Below are 21,045 nucleotides of genomic sequence, written 5' to 3'. Positions count from 1 at the left end.
ACCTAGCCGGACAATCAGCTCTAATGTGCCTTTTGGAGCAAAAATTATTATACAAGGTCTTATATAATATAATATATAATATATAATTATAATATAATACCCAGTCTTATATTGTAGTAAAATTAGACCGGGTGTTATGTTAATTTTTGCTCCAAAAGACGCATTAGAGCTGATTGTCGGGCTAGGTCTTATTTTTGGGAAACACAGTAGCAAATATTAAATAAAAACTAATTACTACTGTATTATTATTGTTATAATCAATAATTTCCAACTTTTTTATATTGAAAAAAATTTTCTAACATGTCAAAAGAATACTGTAATGCCATATACCTTCACCTATAGTCCCCAATTGGTAAATGTTGACACAATTACTTCATATCTGTGTATCTGTTGCTAAACCATCTGACAAGAAGTAGGAAATAACACCTCAGGAGGGCTATTTGAAGCCTCCTGGGGGGAAAAGTGAGTATTACTGAGAACAGGCAGAAGATACACAACAGAAAGCAAATAAATAACAGGTTATTTTCAGAAAACAAAAGGACACTATTAAAATAGGAGAGGAAAAAAAAAAGACAGAAAGATAATGAAGATTTTGAGATTTCACATTCGAGAAGATGATGCAGTTCACACATGAGAATCTGAACCTTTGAATTAGAATGGGAGGTAAACTCACCTTCCAAGAGTGCAAACACAAATCCAGGGATGAAGACATAAAGAAGGTGAAGAAAAATAAACATGACAAATGGGAGGAATTACTAGACACAACACCTCATATTAAGGTGACATGCACAATTTTTACTTGTATACGAATATTAACAATTATGGATTTCTAGTAGAGAAATTAGACGGTGAAAGCAAATTGCAAGCCGCTTTGGGGAATCCACTGGAAGGTGACCAGTGCGTCAGCAAAGGCAGAACCTCTGCGCCTTTGTGGCCCAGGTGGCCGATCACAGGCTGGGTGGGCTCGCAGATATGAAGGACTTAACCAATATCGGTATGGGTGAAGACAAAAGTGAGTTCAGTGTTAGAGAAGCATGCGAAAGAAATGTCCGCATTCACCAATATCATTTCACATCATTCTATAAGTGCAGCCAATAAAATCAACAAGAAAAAAAATAAAGGATCAGAATAACTACAAAAATAAACCTTTACGAGATCAGCCTTTTTTTAAGCCACTTAAATTGAATCCACACACAGTAGTAGCACCTGACATTCAATCCACATGCCTAATAATCACATTGCTGCATAATCATTGTAGCTTTAAAGGAATCTTCCCCAAATTATGTGGCCGTATCTATATACTTTTCCACTTCAACACAAGCATTTTGATTACTAAGATGTGTGATTTTGTGCTAATCTTAAGACTTGTGATTCATAGGTTAGACTGACAAGTAGAAATTTCTCTCTCTCTCTCTCTCTCTCTCTCTCTCTGTGTGTGTGTGTGTGTGTGTGTGTTTGTGTGTGTGTGTGTGTGTGAGACAGACAGAAAAGAGAGATTGATTCTTTTGTCTTCATTTATTTCCTAATGTGAGCTGCAATTTGACTTCACAAAACCTTTAGTGTTTCTTTCCTCACCATTAATAAAAATTATATATTAAAAGTTAAATGTGGGGCGGCCTGGTGGCTCAGGTGGTTGGAGTGCCCTGCTCCTACATCGAAGGCCGCTGGTTCGATTCCCACATGGGCCAGTGAGCTGCGCCCTCTACAGCTAAGACTGTGAACAATGACTCTCCCTGGAGCTGGGCTGCTGTGAGCGGCCGGAGGTCGGTGTGAACTGCTGTGCACTGCCGTGAGCTGCTGTGTGCTGACGTGTGCTACCGTGAGCCACTGGTGGCCACGCTGGCTGGCAGCCAGCATGAGTGGCCGGCAGCCAACGAGAGCTGCCGTGAGAGACCAACCCACGACCAGGGACCGACTGCCTCAGCCGAGGGGAGTGCAAGACTCATTAATACCAGCATGGGCCAGGTAGCTGTGTCCTACAACTAGACTGAAAAACAATGGCTTAAAAACCAGGAGTGGGGGAGTGGGTGGAGGGGGTGGGGAAAAAAAAAAGTTAAATGTGCGCATTATGTTCATGATTATATTTTTTTAAATGCTTAATGCAACACAATCTCAATCAAAATCCCAGCAAGGTATTTTGTGGATATCAGCAAAGTGATTCGAAAGTTTATATCAATAGGTAAAAGACCCAGAATAACCAACACAATACTGAAGAAGAAGAAAGTCAGAATACTGACTCTATCTGACTTACTCTAAAGTGACAGTAATCAAGACGGTGTGATACTGACGAAAGAATAGACACATCAGTGAAACAGAACAGAGAGTTCAGAAATACACCCATTTGGTCAACTGATCCTTTACAAAGAGAAAAGGCAATTCAAAGGAGAGGGGACATAGAGTCTTTTCAACAAATGGTGCTGGAACAACTGGATATCCATATGTACAAAAATGATCTTTACACCTTTCCCAAAAATTAACACAACAAAAATCAAAGCCCTAAATGTAAAATGCAAAATTACAATATAACAAGGGACAAAGTCCAGGTGACTCTGGATTTGGCAATAAGTTTTTAGATACAACATAAAAAGTATAATCCATGAAAGAAAAAATTGACAAGTTGGACTGCATAAAATTAAAAATGTCTGTTCTGTAAAAAATACCATTAGGAGAGAATGAAAAGCCAAGCTCAAGACTGGGACAGGGCGGCCAGATGGCTCAGTTGGTTGGAGCATGAGCTCTCAACAACAAAGTTGCGGTTCAATTCCCGCATGAGATGGTGAGCTGCGCCCCCTGCAACTAAAGAATGAAAATGGCAACTGGACTTGGAGCTGAGCTGCGCCCTCCACAACTAGATTGAAGGACAACGACTTGGAGCTGATGGGCCCTCAAGAAACACACTGTTCCCCAGTATTCCCCAATAAAAATAAAAAATGAAAAATATAGACTGGGAGAAAATATTTGTAAAATGTGTCTGATAAAGGAACTGGTATCTAAAATAAAATTCAAAAGGAAAAAAAAAACAATTGAAAAATGAGCAAAAGACCTAAACAAACACCTCACTAAAGAAGAGGTACTGATGGCAAACAAGCATATAAAAAAATCTTCCACATCATATATCATTAGGAAATTGCAAATTAAAACAAGATAATCACTACACACCTATTAGAATGGTTAAAATCCAAAACATGACGCCAAATGCTGATGAGAATATATAATAACAGCAGCTCTCATTCACTATTGGAAGAAATGCAAAATGTACAGCCACCTTGCAAGACACTTTGGCCGTTTCTCACCAAACTAAACTTACTCTTACTACTATCTGGTCCAGCAATAATGCTTCTTGATATTTACCAAAATGAGTTGAAAACTTATGCACAAAAAAGTTTAGAGCAGCTTTATTCATAACTGCCAAATTTTGGAAACAATTAAGATGTCCTTCACTAGGTGAATGGATAAACAAACTATAGAACATTCATCAAAATGGACTATTATTTAGTGACCCATGAAAAGACACGGAGGAAACTTAAATGCACACTGCTAAGTGAAAAAAGTCAATGCAAAAAGGCTACATACTGTCTGTTTGCAACTACATGGCATTCTGCAAAATGTGAAGTTATGGAGATAGCAAAAAGATCAGTGTTTGCCAGGAGTAGAGGAAAGGAGGGATGAACAGAGGCAGGATGTGGGATTTCAAGGGCAGTGAAATTATTCTGTATGATACAGTAATGGTAGATACATGTAACTATGTATTTCTCAAAGCCCATAGAATGTACAGAGTGAACTCTAATGTAAATTATGAATTTTAGTTAACAATAATGTATCAATTATTGACTCATCAGTTGTAACAACTAATGGATGATGCTAATAATAGGAGAACCTATATAAAAGAAGGTGAGGGACTGTAGGAGAACTGTACTTTCTGCTCAATATTTTTGTAAACCGAAAACTGCTCTAAAAATGAAGTCTATTAAAACAAACAAACAACAACAAAAAAATGACAAAAGGAAGAAAGTGCTTCCAGAATGGCAGAATAAGTAGCTCCAAAAATTCACTCCTGCATAAAAAGCACTGAGAGCACTAGCAAATTTGCCAGTCAACTTTTTCAGAACTCTGGAAATCAACCAAATGCTTGCAACAACCAAGGAGCACTTATTAAAAAAACAGAAAAATAAACACACACACACAAAACCAGCTGAATCTTGGTGAGAACTAGAAGGTCTGTGGTATTTTAATTTATTCAACTGCCATGTCTATCTCCTTAGTTCTGTGGCAGCTTGAAAAACAAGAGCCTTATAAGCATTGTAGCTGTGAAATTCAGCAATCACTAGGGGGTGGGCTGGGGAAGTAAACTGGGTTTGAAACTGCAAAAAGCACCATTTCCAGAGAACTGCTACTATTTGATCTTAACTGGCACCTTCCTAGAAAAGCCCCATTCTCAGAGGTTGTTTTATTTGACCTGATTCAGAATTCGTTCTGTAAAACCAGGCTTATCTCTAGTACATTTGTTGGGGAAAAAAAAAAAAAAAAAAATCAGTGGCAATTATTTAAAATCCCAGCTGCCCAAAACAGCACCAATTGGGGCCAACCAGACCAAAAAACTTCTAAGAAAAACATGCGGAAGAAATGTCCACAGGAGGTTTTGAAATGCTCCAACATATTCTTGGGCCTAGAGAAGGTCATACACATGTATAGGGCTGTGTGTGTGCCAAGGAAATACCTGAGAAAGCCCTTAATCTCTCACCTGTGGCCAACTTTGAGCCTCTGAGCAAACAAAAAATGAAAGCTAAGGCAGAACTTCAAATTGCTTACCAGGTTGCTAAAGGCATCCCTCAAAACATACACACACACTTTGGCAAAGGCTGGAGACTTATTGGTTCGAGACATTTAAGGAAATCACTGTCTAATCATTAACTCAGCAAACGCTAAAATATCATAAACTAAAAGAGAGACATAATCACAGCTAAACAGTCGAAAGCCAAAGAAAAAGTGAGAATTCTGAACACAGCAAGAAAAAAGTGACCTACCATGTAGGAGATAGGCTCAACAAGATTAACAGCTGATTTTTCAACAGAAAGCCTGCGGGTCAAAATGCTAAAAGGAAGACTGTTAACCAATAATTCTATGTCCAGCAAAACTATCCTTCAAAATTGAAAAGAAATCAAACATTCCCAGATAAACAAAAACTGAGAGTTTGCTGTCATCAGACCTTTCCTACAAGATACACTGAAGATGGAGACTTCAATAGCCTCCTTCTCATTATTGGATAGAACTAGGAAGAAGGTCAGCAAGGAAACAGAAGGCTTGAACAACACTTCAAACTAACAAAACCTAACAGACATCTACAGAACATCTGTAGAGATTAAATTAATATTCAAAAAATTTGTCCTCAAATAAAACCCGAGGTCCAAATAACTTCACTGGTGAATTCTACAAAATATTCAATAAAAAATTAACAAAAGTCCTTCATAATTTCTTCCAAAATTAAAGAAACACTGATTCACTGATTCAATCTATGTGATCATAATACTAAAACCACACAAAAATTATCTCAGGAAAACTACAGACCAATATCTATTATGTATACAGAAAAATCCTCAACAAAATACTAACAAATCTAGCAACATATACGAGGATTATATACCTGGATTTATCCGAGAAATGAAGAGTTGGTATCAGCCAATGTTATACACCACATTAAGAGAATGAAGAAAAAAAAACCAAGTAATTATCTCAATAGACACAGAAATAGCATCTGACAAAATCTAACTCCTTTCATGATAAAAATACTCAATAAAATATGTATAGAAGGGACTTTCCTTAACCTGATAAAGAGTCTCTATGAAAAACCCATGCTAGTGTCATATTTAACAGTGAAAGACTACGTCGCTCCTCATATCAGAAACAAGACACAGATGGCTGCTCTCACCGCTCCTATTCAACACTGTACTGGAGGTTCCAGCCACAGCAATTATGCAGGGGAGAAAAAAAGAAAAGTATCCAGATTGGAAAGAAGACAGTAAAACTATTTCTATTCTCAGATGACATGATCTTGTATGTAGAAAAGCCTAAGAAACTCAGGAGCCAGAGGGTTATTTGAACCAGGTACGTGAACATTAGAGGCACTCAGGATTGCAGCAAAGGTGGGGAAAATGAAGAAGGAAAGGGAGCCAAGGGCCAGGATTTTTGGGAGCGAGGGGCAGGCAGGGACCGGGAAGGAGAAACTGACACAGCCAAATGCCCCACATCTCACAGGAAAGAGACTGGAGAACACGTCACTGAGAAGTGACAATGAGGGTTAAAGACAAGAGCCCACCTCTACACAGTACAGTACGAGAACGACCGAAAAATAAGAATCCTTCACTTAAGAATGCCACTGGGGAATTAGCACATTTAGGAAAGAGTTCGGTTTCAGTTACAATCAGGAAAATGTAGTAAAAAAGGCCCGTATATGAGTTTGTTAGAATGTAAGAGAATTCCACATAGCATAATGGAAGGTACAAGGTACAGGAAAAAAAGGAGGACTGGAGAAAAGAGCAGTGTAAGGCTGGCCAGATAAAAAGACAGCACAATATTATAATAAAAATACAGACAGTCCCTGACTTAGGATGGTCCTACTTACAATTTTTCGATTTTATGATGGTACTAAAGTGATAATGCGTTCAGTAGAAACCGTACTTTGAATTTTGAATTTTTATCTTTTCCTGAGCTGGCAATACGTGGGGCAATACTCACTCATGATGCAGGGCAGCCTGAGCTCCCAGTCAGCCACGCAATCACGAGGGTAAACAACGAGTACCCACAGTGTATTCACGGTGTGAGAAGACTTTGCCCAACTGTAGGCTAATATCAGTGTTCGGAGCAAGTTTAAGGTGGACCAGGCTAAGCTATGATGTTCGGTAGGTTAGGTGGATTAAATGCATTTTCAACTTACAATATTTGCAACTTACGATGAGTTTACCAGGACACAACCCCATCTAAATTCAGGAGAATCTGTGTAGAGGAAGTAGCTCACTGGTTCTGAACCACCAGTACCCTGAGTTATGGGTAAGACATAATCCTTTAATTAACTCTGACAATGACAGACAGGAATTGAAGGACAGATAGGAAAGGGAACCAGCACTCCAGACATCACAGAATGGGAAGAGGGACTTTCACCCATGTCATATTAAAAAGGCCCTGGGGTCAGTGCAGCTATACCTTTTACAATCAAGGCATACAGAGAGAAGGATAGTTTGAAGGTATGCCGGAGTAAGGCTTCTCTTGAGTGAGGTTTCTCTCTCTCATCCCCATAACTGACTCTAGGGGGTCGAGATGTCCCAAACCCCACACAGCCACCCCAAAGCCTGAGGGGATCTATAAACTGGTTAACCTATAACTCTTCATGACAAATTGGTATGCCTCAGCCCACTTGTTGGGAAGTTCTGTGCTAAATGAGTCTGATTAGAAACCCCCAGAATGCAGTACATTTATTTCTCGCTCCTCACTGAGAATTACCAGTGTGGAAGATCCACCAATCACTAGTCCCTCAAAACACACTGTGCAGGTGAGATTTGTGGTCATATGGTTTGGGAAATGGTTACATATTCTTTCACCACCTTTTGTAAAATCATTAATACTATATTTATATATTAAGGCACTGGGGAGTCTGCTATTTTAAAAAAATCCATTTAACTTGAACTTGTCATTCCTACACTCATTTGATCAGAGAATCTCTGTTTTCTATACCTATTGATATCCAGGAATATAGTTTTTAGAAACTGTTGCTTAACTTTTCTGACAGTTAATCAACCTCAATCATTCCCAGGGACAGAGATTACTACCTCCAGGTAAATCCACTCCATCTTGGACAGTCTGATTAATAATCTCACTTTAAGCTGAAGTTCGCCACCCTTTATCTTAAAATGCATAGTTTTGCTATCTAGAGTTAGAAATCACACCTATTTTTTCCCCGGAAATGACCTAGCAATCCAACTATAAATGCCACACCATCCCATAAAGGCTTTCTTTGCCCATGGCTACTTTTTTTCCATCTGAATGAATACTCATCCTTCTCCTACAGAAACCACTGCTCTGCAATCTCTCCAGTCATGCTTTTCAGGTCAAGAGTAACTTCCTTATACACCACTACCCCAGACAAAGCCACTTGCCACATGCACCTAGTGTCCTGCAGCCATCACCGTACTGAGGCCCCCGTCCTCACTGCACTGCAGTTAAGACTGTGTTATAACAGTCTACATGCATGTCTCTCCCAGACTCAGCATCCTGACAGAAGGAAGTATCCGCTACTCATATTCCTATGGGATCATCTTCTACCTAATAGATAACTGCAATGATTCCAACTGAGCTCAGGCACTGTGTAATTCCTTTAATTTTCCTCAAAACAATGCTCCAAGAAGCTGTTATCAATCCACAACTTTCACCTCTCACACGATGTGTAAATTCTTCCCGGCTTAAGAATTGAGCAGAGTTCAACACATAGGTTCTCAATGAGTATTTGTGAAATGGATGAAAAAGATCTTATTTGAAGTATAAGCAAGGATTCACGTTTTAGATGTCTAAATTAGCCTTAAATTTACCTTTTTATAAACCAACCATCAAAGATGAGGGAAGCATAATCTTTATCATAAGCAATGAAGATGATCTTTACATCAGATTTTTGTCTGATAATACCAACTCTCTGACGTCCATTCCTTATCAAAAGCCCGGATATGAGAAGCAGAACAGCTAAAATAATACCTGGAAGGTATGTATTGAATGCATTCTTTTAGATTTCCTCAATTTTATCTTTGCATCAAATTATATCAACAGAAGGATCTTTAGCTGGACATCATCTTTTTATGAACCACTGTAAAACCACCTTTTCTCACTTGGACTAGAATTCCCTGTAGCTTGCATTAAAGAACATAAGTAAGAAACAGACTTAAGGAATCTGTCATTATTTCTACTTTGGAAAGCTGCCTGACATCTGTCCACAGTATCACAGGTATTTCCCTTATAAGAATGCATACAAAGCAACCTCTTACAGGTTTCTGTCTCATAAAAGCTAATCAATTCAGGAGAAACATGTCATTTATCTTAAGCACACTGTAACTCTTGTAATGGATCAAGTTTTGTTCTTTGCTTTTGTTGCAAATAATCCTAGAGCCACTTTTTTTTCTTACTGCAAGAACTATATGGGGCAATGTTTCCCTTCCATTATTTCTTTATCCAAATTTTATTATCTGTATTGTAAGTTGGCTCCAAAATGACCTCAAATCCCCAGTAGAACAAGATGAGAGTGAAAAGGAAAAAATTAACAACTACCACTGGGGGCCTACTGTAACACAGATATGGCTCCAGGCACGTTTATCCCCGATCCTCAAACGGTGAGAAGGAAATATAAGCTACGTCTACAGACGGTAAATGAAGTAGAGAGGGGTTAAATACATTATCTAAGTTCACAAAGCTAATTTGTGCCAGGCCAGGGTTTGATCTTAGCCACATTACACATAAGGACTGATCAAATTAAACACTATACTACATTTCAAAAAGGAAAAGAATTCTAGCATTGTACAGTTCATTCTTTTGTTTCTAATAGTACTCGAAGAATTTTAAATTTTCAATTTATTATATAAGCAAAAGAAGACAAATCACTTGACACTAATTTTACACATTACTTAAAAAATAACATTTAACAAAGTCAACCTTTAATCATTCCTAAATGAGAACTGGAAAAAGAACATCAAAACTCAAAGTCCAAATAGCAGACATAAATAAATATTTATATTTATGATAAAGTTAATGAAAAAAGACTTGGGCCAAAGAAAAAAATTAGACATATTATTCCAATTAGGACGACATGAAACTTGCACTATGTTTTTGGTGTCTCTAAAAACCAGACCCCAAAAATGGTTTTAAGGAAGCAAGGGAAAAATTATAACTCAAAATGAATCAGAAGATAGAAAATCAGACTCACCTGCTCAAGTCACTTTTCCCATGGTTATGATAGTGGTCAGGATGGCTGAGGTGATAATGGTCCTGCCCACTCCACCTCTGGGATGGCCTTTTCCAAAATCCTTCCTGAGACTGCCGGACATTTCTGTCTGATCGATCAAAACGGTTCATATTGTCACATTCCACTAAACAGATTCAAAAATAAAACATTATGAACGTGTACACACTCTAAAAAGTTAACTATCTATATAATTTGATAATTAAATGCTGCTGAAAATATAAAAGTAATATTCTAAAAAATACCAGTCGTTTATGTTAGCTCATCAAAAAAGATCAAGATTTCCAAAAGAAAAATAACCAGTTCTGTTGGTTAAAAACTGAAGTTATATTATTCGAACTTAAGTAAATTACAAAACTTTATCAACGGTTCCACTGTTCTAAAACAAGCAAATTATATTTGAAATCAACATTCTACATTTTAAACACCAGTCATCAGTTTCACAGTGGTTTTCATCATTATCACTAGTTGGTTCTGACTTCAGAATGAAAACAAGAAAAAGATTTTAAGTCTAGTGGAGAATTCATTCCTCGAAATGAATGTCACAATTAATTTTCCCAGACTTCATGAAGCACAATTAACTTTTTATCACAAACAAATCATATATTTTTAAATTAAGCTCACAGTTTTAGAAAGTAAGACGCTTCAAATCTGCCTGCAGTAGAGCTTGTTCAAAAAGTCTAAAATGCCACTGAAAACAAAGCCAGTACTTTGCAGCAACAAATAGTACACTCCCTGAAATACAAATGCCACAAAAACTCGAAAAGAATCTCTTTGAAACACCCCAAGCTTCTCCTTCACTTACCCAAACACTTTGTCCTCACATATCTGAGCACTGGCTAAGAGAGTTACTTTGTACAAGGGAGACATTGTGTCGCCTGCTGCCTACTCAGACATAGTTGCACACTAGGCACTGACAAACAGGCCTTCCTTCCTGCGGCTCCCAGCCCTCCCTGTGGGAAGCACGCCCAGTTCACCCTGTGACTCCATCTTCGCTCACTGCTTACATAGCTACTGAGTTAGGACTGTTACTAAAAATACAACTCAACACTAACCCAAGCCAGGAACTGGGAAGGTTTCTCTAGTCTGAGAATTATTACATGAGAAAGTTCAAATCCTGCAATGTTGAGAATTCCTTGTGATAAAAAAAGCTTTAGCAATCAGTGCAATCCCCAATTGAAAAACATTATTTAAATGATTGTTTTCACTTAACCTAAAATCTGAATTTGAAATGTGGAGAGCCTTTCATTACAGCATACCAGATTAAAAACAAACAAACAAAAACACAGAAAAAACTTCCTCATTCCAAAGAAAAGATGATGAAAAGTATGGATATTCAATTCTCATATATACTAGACTCACTATAATACATTTCTTCTAAATGTATAACCATTTAAATAAGGTTTTAAAAGGTATTGAAATTTTGTTTAAATTCATTAGAGAAATCAATTTTAGGGAAAACTGTTTTATAGTGTTTTTTTTTAATTTTGCAATGCAAAAATGTTTAAAAAGTCTTACGTTTGAAATTATTTCGAACAATTTCTTGTCATCTTATTGAGATAAATTAAGATCTATTTTTTAAAGTTTAGTTATAGAAAACCTGGCCGTTAGATACATAAAGGCATGGTGACTGTTATGCTGAAAAAAGAAAATCATGAGTAGAAAATGAGATTGTAAAAGAAAATAAAAAACAACCCAACGAAGGCTTAAACTGCTTTAAGTTCACATTTGTATTATACACATAGATTTGGTTAAGTTCCTTAAGTATTTCTACAAGACATTAAAATGTTACTTTAGTTTAAGCAACTCTTATAGCTGAGGGATAATCTGTAATTACTTTTAAATGTTCTGAATTCATTTTTTCTTAACTCAGGCAGACAAAATTCTACCCACTCCTCAAACAAGAAATTCTGTTATAATAAGAAACTGATCCATAATTAGGATATCATCAACACTGCACAGAGAGCAACAAGAAGCAAACAAATCAGGCAAACAGGCCAGGAGAGGGGGTTGGATACTGAGGGAAATTACAACGCAGAAATTAGAGTGCTGCTTTTGTGTGTGCTATGGTTGTTGGCACAGCCCTCACATTAAAGCACCTTTATTGAAATATGAACTCGAATATGGGCAAAATGGCAAATAAGCACTAGAAACAAACATTTGCAGGACCACAAAAGACTACTGGTAGAAACAGATGGGGCTACCTTCTGAGAGACACGTCCGCTCCAATACTCTGCAGAGAGGGTCCTGCTTATACGCCTACCTGAGGCTTCCATCAATCATGTGGCTACATATTTTAAAACACTTCTAAGAAAATAATGTGAAATAACATTAGCGATGGTTTTTGAGAACAGAGTAAGCGTTCTCTGACAGAATTAAAGAAATAATATCGAAAAGAAAATGAAAAGCAATAAAATTACAAGATGGAGCTAAATCAAAACCAGCTTCCAGAGCCAACGAAGGAACAGGCAAAGAAGACTAAGAAAGGACATAAATCCCTCTGAATGTGTCATACCATCGGGAATGATGGGGCGAACCTAACAGCACCCCAGTTTGAAAAAGTTTTAACCCAGCACACTGATCCAAACCAACAACACTCAAGATGTGGCCCTCACTGTGACGTTAGGACTAGAGACAAAGGCCTTCTGAAGGAGGTTTCCAGCTCCAGACATAAAATAAAAGGCAGCGGATTTTAGTATGTAGTTTTTTTGTTTTGTTTTGTTTTTGTTTTATGAGAGGAGACAGAGAGCTAATACCAGGATTTCTACCCTAAGGAGAGGAGAAGTTAACTGAAAGGTATGGTGTGGGGGCAGAGCCCCAGAAAGCAGTTTCCAGGCTCTCGGCCTCACATAGACAGGTGCTGGCTCAGGTAGTAAATGGCCAACTGTGATTGCATGGCCATCAGCTGTGGCTAGTTGGCCGTCAGCTGTAACCAGTGAGCCATTGGCCACAATATAACTGCTGTGGCTACGCTAGCAGAAGAGAGAGAAAAGAATGGGGGCTAGCAAGAAGATGGCGGCTGGGCTGGCAAGCGTGGATGGCGGTTTGCGGACAGTGTGGATCCAGCCTCCAGTGAGAGTATAATGCCGCCAGAGAGAGTATAGTGGTATGACTCCCCTACCTATGGCTCTGTGGGTGTTCCTTTTTGGCCTCACCATATCCTGCGTTCTTGTATGGGGAGCGGGAGCAGAGACCCCGCAGGCCGCCCTGCGTGACAAATGGCGCAGCGAGCAGGGTCTCCCGCATGACAAATGGCGCAGCGAGCAGGGTCTCCCACACGACATATGGGATGTGGGGATGCCTGTGTCTAACACACATTGTACCCCTTCTTCTGATTTGATAAAGGAACAAAATAAGACACCAAGGGCTACCGAGAAGATTTCTCTGGTAACTTGTCCTAAGCAGGTAACGGATGACACCTGTGACTAACAATTGGCAATGAAGACAGTGGGAAGAAATTACACATCACAGAGCCTGGAAAAAATGTGTTTTGCATTAGGTTTTACAAATCTGATCAAAAAAGCTTTTAACTGAAATTTGGCTTGAGAGAAGAAAACCTTGTGTTAAAAAACAAAACAAACAAATGAAAAATAAACCTTGTTATTACTAAACACAATTAGTACTGAGAAATATAAAAATAAATTTCCAGAAGAAAATATAGGAATTGGAAAGTGGTCAGGGACAACACTACGAACCTCATGACTGACTATAGTACAACAAAAAGTTTAGCAAAAATGTGGCCTTAGGAAAAATAACATGAAATAAGGGCATTTTAGTAGGCACCGTAACTTGGTTTGAGGTGGGATTCTGTAAGTAAATAGACATCTTTTTCAACACATAAAAGTTGAAAATCAAAGTTAGCAGAGGAAACAGCACATGTAAGAAGGTATACACTATGGAAATTTTATAAACCTGAGTATTATACTATGAAAGTGCCAAATGCTAGGCTTTAATCTACAGGAAATGAGTGACTATTAGAAATTCCTGAACAAGAGAATAAAGCAATACAACTATGCTTTTGCTGTAACAAAATTATTCATTTAGAAAACACTTTAGAACAAATCTCAAATACCCAACGGTCTACCAAAATTAATTCAGTTTCCAAAATTGCTTCCTTAAGAGACTCCTTGACCAAGGTAAAAGAAAAGTATAAAAGAATTAAAAACAATTTATTTTTCACATCCTCCCAAATTGCAACTCAAACCTGAAGTCCTTTCTCCTTTTATTCCTCTTCCCTCATTCTATGCTTCTCAGTTTCTCTCTGCCCAATCTCTCCCTTTGACCTGTTCCCCTCCCCCCAAAGCTGGCCAGAAACCTAGAAAGTTCAATACCTCTTAAAATTAAACCTGCTTCAGAAGAGGGAAAACCCATTAGAGTTGATTTTAAGACCTGGTGTCTCATTCTGAGCTGAGAGCCATTGATTGCTACATACTTTCTAAGGTCTAAACAAGACTGGGAGCAATTTGCCAAGGAATTTGGAATATTGTTAGGAATTGATGACCCAGAGTCGCCAGAACTATACCAGCTAGTTCATACATTAGAGGGAACTCCAGGAGCAAACACTAGGATAGAAAAGGTCAAGTGCGAAGAACCTAAAAGTAACTTAGGAACCCGTGATTGTGTAGAGGAGGAAAACGTTTTTCTCAACCCTTTTAGGGTCTGAAAATTAAACTCACACAACAGATTAAGAGGAGAAAAGCATCTAAGTATACATATAATATAATACATGTAATGGGGCCTTCATAAGGAAATGAAGACCCAAAGAACCTATAGACTTGAGTGTTTTCATGCTATTTTTGCTGAAGAATGCACAGTTATGGAGGAATGTGACAGATTAAAGAGAATGAGGTGACTGTAGTAAACTAGGGGAAACTTAGCATGACCTGGTATGATTCTTCTTGGTGTCCCTCTGTCTTCAGAGACGAGGATATATAGGGAGGGCGACTCACTGGAGGGTTTTATGACCCGCTTCGGGGGAAAAGGGGGCAGGGGGACGTCAGAGTGACTCTCCTGCTTCTGCCATTTTTTAAAATTCCTTCAGCTTAAAATATTCAATTTGCCAGGGCACAATATTTTGGGGTAATGTGTCCTGAACTCAAATGCACATGAAATGAAGAGAGGTTAAAAAAGGCCTTTCAGAAGCTGTCACAAAGTCTTTTTCTATGAACACATACTGGGCTCTAATCCAGTTGTTTATTTTTAAGAAAAGAAAAGATAAATTCACTGCAGACTTCAAGGATAGACTAACACCACTAGAGAACATTCAAGAGTAGATTCTGAAAGAGATGTGACCCTTTCTCCTCACTTTCTGTGAAAGATTTTAGGGTAGAAATACCGCAAATAGCCTCATTGCCAGACTTCCAGTGCTTGGAAAGAGCCTTAAAAAAAGACAGAATAAGACTCAGAATAAAATGATGTCCTTCACATATAACAACGAGATGCCTCCACCAGTGAATTAAACATTGGAAGAAGGAATCTCTTAACACATCCATAGATGCTACAAATAGCAGGGCATTCAAAAAACAAATGTCTTCTATTGCATTAAGAAATAAAAGAGAAAAAAGAAAGTGGGTGATTAAAGTGTTCTGAGGGAGAAATCAAGCACTCAATTTCTGGTTTTACCCTTAAAGTCAAAGATAAATTTCTCTAAGTAGTAAAGGACAGCCTTGAACATGTTTTATTGATACAGGCGTTACAATATCAACCTTAAATCCTGCTGTTGCATAACCGCCCCCTCACTGTCACCAAACCACTCACTCAGTGTGGTCATCTCCAATAACACTCAAACAGCTCCCAAATCCTAGCCATTAATTGTCCCAAAAATATTTGTCCAACAAACATTCTTTCCACCTCTGTGCTACCACACATGCTGGCTTCATGGTAATTATTTACTACACAAAGACAATGCCAGACAAATGTTTTCCTCATGGCCTCTCCGTTGAAATCACATAAGAGTCCCCTATTCATAATGAAGTCATAGCAAACTTGTGTCCAAATTTAAGATCTCAATGAGGTGCCATTCTTTGTATTGTCAAAAATTCTACTGATTTTGGCAGAATTAGTGAGCTGAACCCATCAAGATCCAGAAGGAGCCATCTAAAAACTCCACCCAAATTTGCAATAATAGCCTCAAAAACCACAATCTAAAGAGAACTAGAACCAATAGTCAAAAGAATATTAGAAGTCTCCTTAAACCTTGCACCCGTCCTTGTAACATTGCCATCCCAACCAAAACGCTCAACAGGTGGGGACAGAGTCATGCAGGACGTCAGAGATATAAAGAGATGAGCCATTCCCTACTTTCCAGCAGAACCAAACCTCAATAATAGTTTCTCTTTTGGTGCCTCTAAAGGTAACATACTTTAGATCCACGATCTGCTTTCTTCAGTGTCCATTAGCTCAAAATAGTCAATACTTGTTTTCATTCTAGGAAAATCTGTAACATACGTGATATACCTCAGTAGTACCCTCAAACTTTTCACAAGTCCCCAACAAAGACCTCAAAGACTTTAAATTTCCCTGTGATTCTACTTTTATCTAATATGTGGATAACTTTTTGCTGTGCTCTCAAGATGACGCAGGCTCTAAGACCAATTCCATCTCTCCACCTCCTGTTTTAGCTCAGAAATGGTGTAAGATTTCCTCTAAAGAGAGTGGTTATAATTCTAAGTAAAATGCATTAGTTAGGATGTAATTTATTCCAACAAGGTAAATTCCTCATTCCTCACTACCAGCCCTTAAAACGTCACATTAAATTTCCTGGACCATGAAGACTCATTATTATTTCACTTATAATTATCGATGCTTTATGTTTTTCCTCTGTGTTCCACAATATTTTTCTACTTGATCGTATAGACCACTAATCAGATTTCAACAGCAGCTCTGCTTTCTGTCATCTACTGAAGTGTTCTGTGGGGAACTCTTTTATGGCTCCAGAAAGCATTACAGTGCAATTAACTCTCCCTAAGTGCTCTCGTTATTACCTCCTTGGGCCTCTCTAATCCTGGGAGTTCTGTGGTTTTCCCTGTTTTTCTTCCTGGGTGTTGACTGTGATTTTTCTTTCGCAGTTGACTAGAACTCAGCTCTGGTTGCTAGAGCCTCCCAAGTGACAGCAGAACCACAGAAGGTGTAACAGTCTCTACCCCAGGGGCAGAGCAGCTATTGTTCTCAGTTCTTCACTCTCGTTAATAGAAATATCCAACGTGCTCTGCTGCAGGGCATCTGCGTGAACACAGTGGACCTCCCAGCCCCACTGCTGTAGAATTAAGTGTGCTGGCTCTAAGTGAAGACTTTCAGAGACATTACGTGCATGCTTCTGATCACCCTACTGTCCTTCTGCCATCTGTCACCAGAACAACCTGCTCCAAGTAGTCCTGGTCTCCAAATGAAGAAACAAGTAGACCTGAATTCAGTCGCACAGCCTAAACTGTCCAGGTTTACCCACAGACCCAAGAATGAGAAAAATAAATGCCTATTTTGAAAGTCACCATGATTTTGAGATTGATTGTTACAGGGCACCCTGGCAGTGTAAAAAAAAAAAGCCTGATCAATATGACAAATGTGAGCAGCAACACATTCCTAGGACCTCAATGACGCACTAAAAACACACACCTACTCTCTGTGAAATATCCTTGCATTTTCTGGCATCACATATAAAAAGGACTTCACCACAGTTTTCACTTCACCCCTGGTCCCTAGGAGGCCCAAGACCAGGAAAATGTTGACTAACAGGGAATCTACAGGTCTCTGGAGCCATTCCTCTTCCGAAGAAGATCCCCATTACAACCCTTGTCCCAGGGGCTTTCCTAGGCTGGTCTCTGGTTCTGGATCAGTCCCTAAGATAGAAAAGCCTATAAATGCTGTGTCGGTGGGGGAAGAGCACCCAGGCCCTCTTACATATGGATTATTTAAAGCTCCGCTACAGCAGTCACTGGGATCTGCACAGGAAGACAGAAAGGATTTGGAAGTAAAAAAGGGTTGAATGAGGATATAATCAAGATGGCAGAGCAGGTAAACACTGTGCTCACCTCCTCTCATGACCACATCAAAATTACAGAACCACCACCATATGATTTAGAATCGCCTGAAGTCTAGTTGAACGGAAGCCCTAAAACTAAGGACATACAGAAGAAGCCGGTTTGAGACAGGTGGGAGGGGCAGAGATGCGGAACAGGTTGCTTCCACACCCATATGTGACCATTAAAAATCAGGAGGGATAACTCTGCTGTGGAGGCCCCCCTGCAAGAGTGAAGAGGCCCAACCCCACAACAGGATCCCCGGCCCAGGGTCTCAGTGCTGAGGACTGAAGTCCCCATAACTCCTAGCTATGAAAACCAGTGGAGATTGTGGCAGAGTGAGTCAGAGGTGGCTGCACTCCCAGGCACTCCTCTTAAAGGGCCCGTGCATGGACTCACTCACTTTGAGCTCCAGCGCTGGGTTACAAGCTCAAAAGGCACCAGGGACACACAGGGAGGAACTGAGTTGTCTGGCTTTAGGGTGAGGGCTGAACGGGAAGCTTTCTCCCGGACAGAAAGGCTAGCAGAAACAATTGTTTCTTTGTAGGACCCTCCCCCACTCCTGGCATGCAAGCAGAAGCAGGGGGCCACCATATCTCAGTCTGAATCGACCTGGCTAAACCATTCGTTAGCCTTGATTCCCTGAGACCCCACCCCAACCAACTTTGGGCACAGCCAAGCAACTTATAGTGGCTATTTTGTATAAACGGCTTGTCTTGGCTCATGTTGCAGACATTCCCAAAATTTCTCAAAGATTCACAAAAGCCAAAAGAGCAGCATCTGACTTCAGTATGTCCCATACATCTGGTTGAGCAGCCATGTGTCTGGCATAGTGACAGCTGGCCTTGGTTTGCAGCTTGGCCTCTCAAGGCAACTCCAATCCGAGCATAGCCATCTGAGGACTGCTTTGTGGGTCATGCCAGGTGGTCCTGGGTAGGGGACAGGCTGAGGCTGAACTTGGCTTTCGGTGGGGCCCCTCCCAGGAGGTCCTGGGACTGGCACGCCCAGTGAACAGCTTCAGACGCAGCCGGAGCATCACCCAGCCACCTCAAAGGGTGACACACCCAAAGGACAGACTGGGCAGGCACCAGAGCCCTGCTAAAGCGAACCCTGCTATGAAGGATTAGCCCCTACACAACAGCTCCTGCACTGTAGTCACAGCCAGTCCTCACAACCAATCAGCCTGAGGGTCAATCCCTCCCACTAATGTGAAAGCAGCAACCAAGGCTCAACTACAACAGAAGGGCACACACAACCCACACAAGAGACGCACCTTAAGTACCTGGCTCAGGTGACCAGGAAAATTGTACTCTGGGCCCTACAGCAAACCTACTACCATAAGGCCGTTCTACTAAGACTGGGAGACAGAGCAGGTCTACCTAGTACTTAGAAACAAATATAGGTAAGCAGCCAAAACGGGGAGACAAAGAAACATGTCCCAAATAAAAGAACAGAACAAAGCTCCAGAAAAAGAACTAAACAAAATGGAGACAAGCAATCTCCCATACATGGAGTTCAAAACACTGGTTATAAGGATGCTCAATGATCTCAGGGAGAATTTCAACAAAGACATGGGAAACATAAAAAAAGAACCACTCAAAAATAAAGAATGCAGTAACTGAAATGAAGACTATTTTAGAGGGACTCAACAATAAATTAGACGAAGCAGAGCATCGAATCAGTGATGCAGAAGATAAGATAGAGAACACACCCAATCAGAATAGCAAAAAGAAAAAAAGAATAAAAAAACATGAGGATAGTTTAAGGGGCCTCTGGGACAACATCAACTGTGTCAACATTCGCATCACAAGGGTACCAGAAGGAGAAGAGAGCGAGCAAGGAATTAAAAACCTATTTGAAGAAATAATAGTGCAAAACTTCCCTAGCGAGACAAAGAAAATAAATATACAAGCCCAGGAAACACGAAGAGTCCCAAACAAGATGAACTCAAAGAGGTTCACACCAAGACACCTCACTATTAAAAGGCCAATGGTTACAGACAAAGAAAGTATCTTAAAAGCAGCAAGACAAAAGCAGTTAGTTATCTAAAAGGGAGCTCCCATAAGATTGTCAGCTGATTTCTCAACAGAAACTTTACAGGCCAGAAGGGATTGGCAGGAAATATTCAAAGTGATGAAAAGCAAGGACCTACAACGAAGACTACTGTACCCAGCAAAGCTATCATTTAGAATCGAAGGAAAGATAAAAGAATTTCCCAGACAAGAAAAAGCTAAAGAAGCTGATCAACACCAAACCAGAATTACAAGGAATGTTAGAGAGATTTCTTTAAGACAAGTAATAATAATAATTATTATTATTATATAATTATTATAACAATAATAAAAACTATTATTATTATAATTACTATATGGCAATAACTACATATCTATCAAAAATTACTTTAAACGTAAATGGATTAAATGCTCCAATCAAGATAGGGTGGCTGAATAGATAAGAAAACAAGGCCCTTACATATGCTGCCTACAAGAGACTCATTCAGGTTGAAAGACACATACAAAATGAAAGTAAAGGGATGGAAAAAGATATTTCATGAAAGTGGAAATGAAAAAAGAAAAGCTGGAGTAGCAATACTTACACCAGACAAAATAGACTTTAAAACAAAGGCTATAAGAGAAGACAAAGAAGGACCCAGTAATCCCACTTCTTAGTATTTATCTGAAAAAAAAAAAAACCGAAAAAACAAAATGCTATTTTGAGGGGACATGTGCATCCATATGTTCAGTGCAGCATTGTTTACAATGGCCAAGATGTGGAGGCAGCCTGGTGTCTGTCGATGAATGAATGGATAAAGAAGAGGTGATACATATACACAATGGAATATGAGTTGGCCAGAGAAGGAAATGGGCTCTTGCCATCTGCATTGGCATGCATAGACCTGGGGAGTATTGTGCTGAGTGGAGTGTAATACAGATACAATGTAATTTCACTGATATGTGGAATCTAAAGAACAAAATAAACAAGCAAACAAAACAGAAACAAACTCATAAATACAGAGAATATTTTGATGGTTGCCAGACA

General features: G+C 39.3%; 1 protein-coding gene across 9 annotated transcripts in view; it reads right to left on the bottom strand.

Annotated features, from left to right (window-relative positions):
- Nucleotides 1–21,045, bottom strand: part of CCSER2 (coiled-coil serine rich protein 2) — a 170,402-nt gene that overhangs the window by 74,889 nt on the left and 74,468 nt on the right. For 4 of the 9 annotated variants that reach the window (XM_019755556.2, XM_019755554.2, XM_074339719.2 and 1 more), the window contains one exon: nucleotides 9,956–10,118. In XM_019755556.2, the coding sequence (XP_019611115.2) occupies nucleotides 9,956–10,118 (163 nt within the window). Of the gene's footprint in view, nucleotides 1–9,955; nucleotides 10,119–10,615; nucleotides 10,737–10,796; nucleotides 10,937–21,045 lie in introns of those variants that run through there. The other 5 variants (XM_019755559.3, XM_019755557.2, XM_074339721.1 and 2 more) reach the window with 3 other exon arrangements.

This window comes from Rhinolophus sinicus, chromosome 15, assembly GCF_057876585.1.
Source record: "Rhinolophus sinicus isolate RSI-liver-muscle chromosome 15, RSI-T2T, whole genome shotgun sequence".
NCBI lineage: Eukaryota > Metazoa > Chordata > Mammalia > Chiroptera > Rhinolophidae > Rhinolophus > Rhinolophus sinicus.
This window is presented reverse-complemented; position numbering and strand designations above follow the sequence as displayed.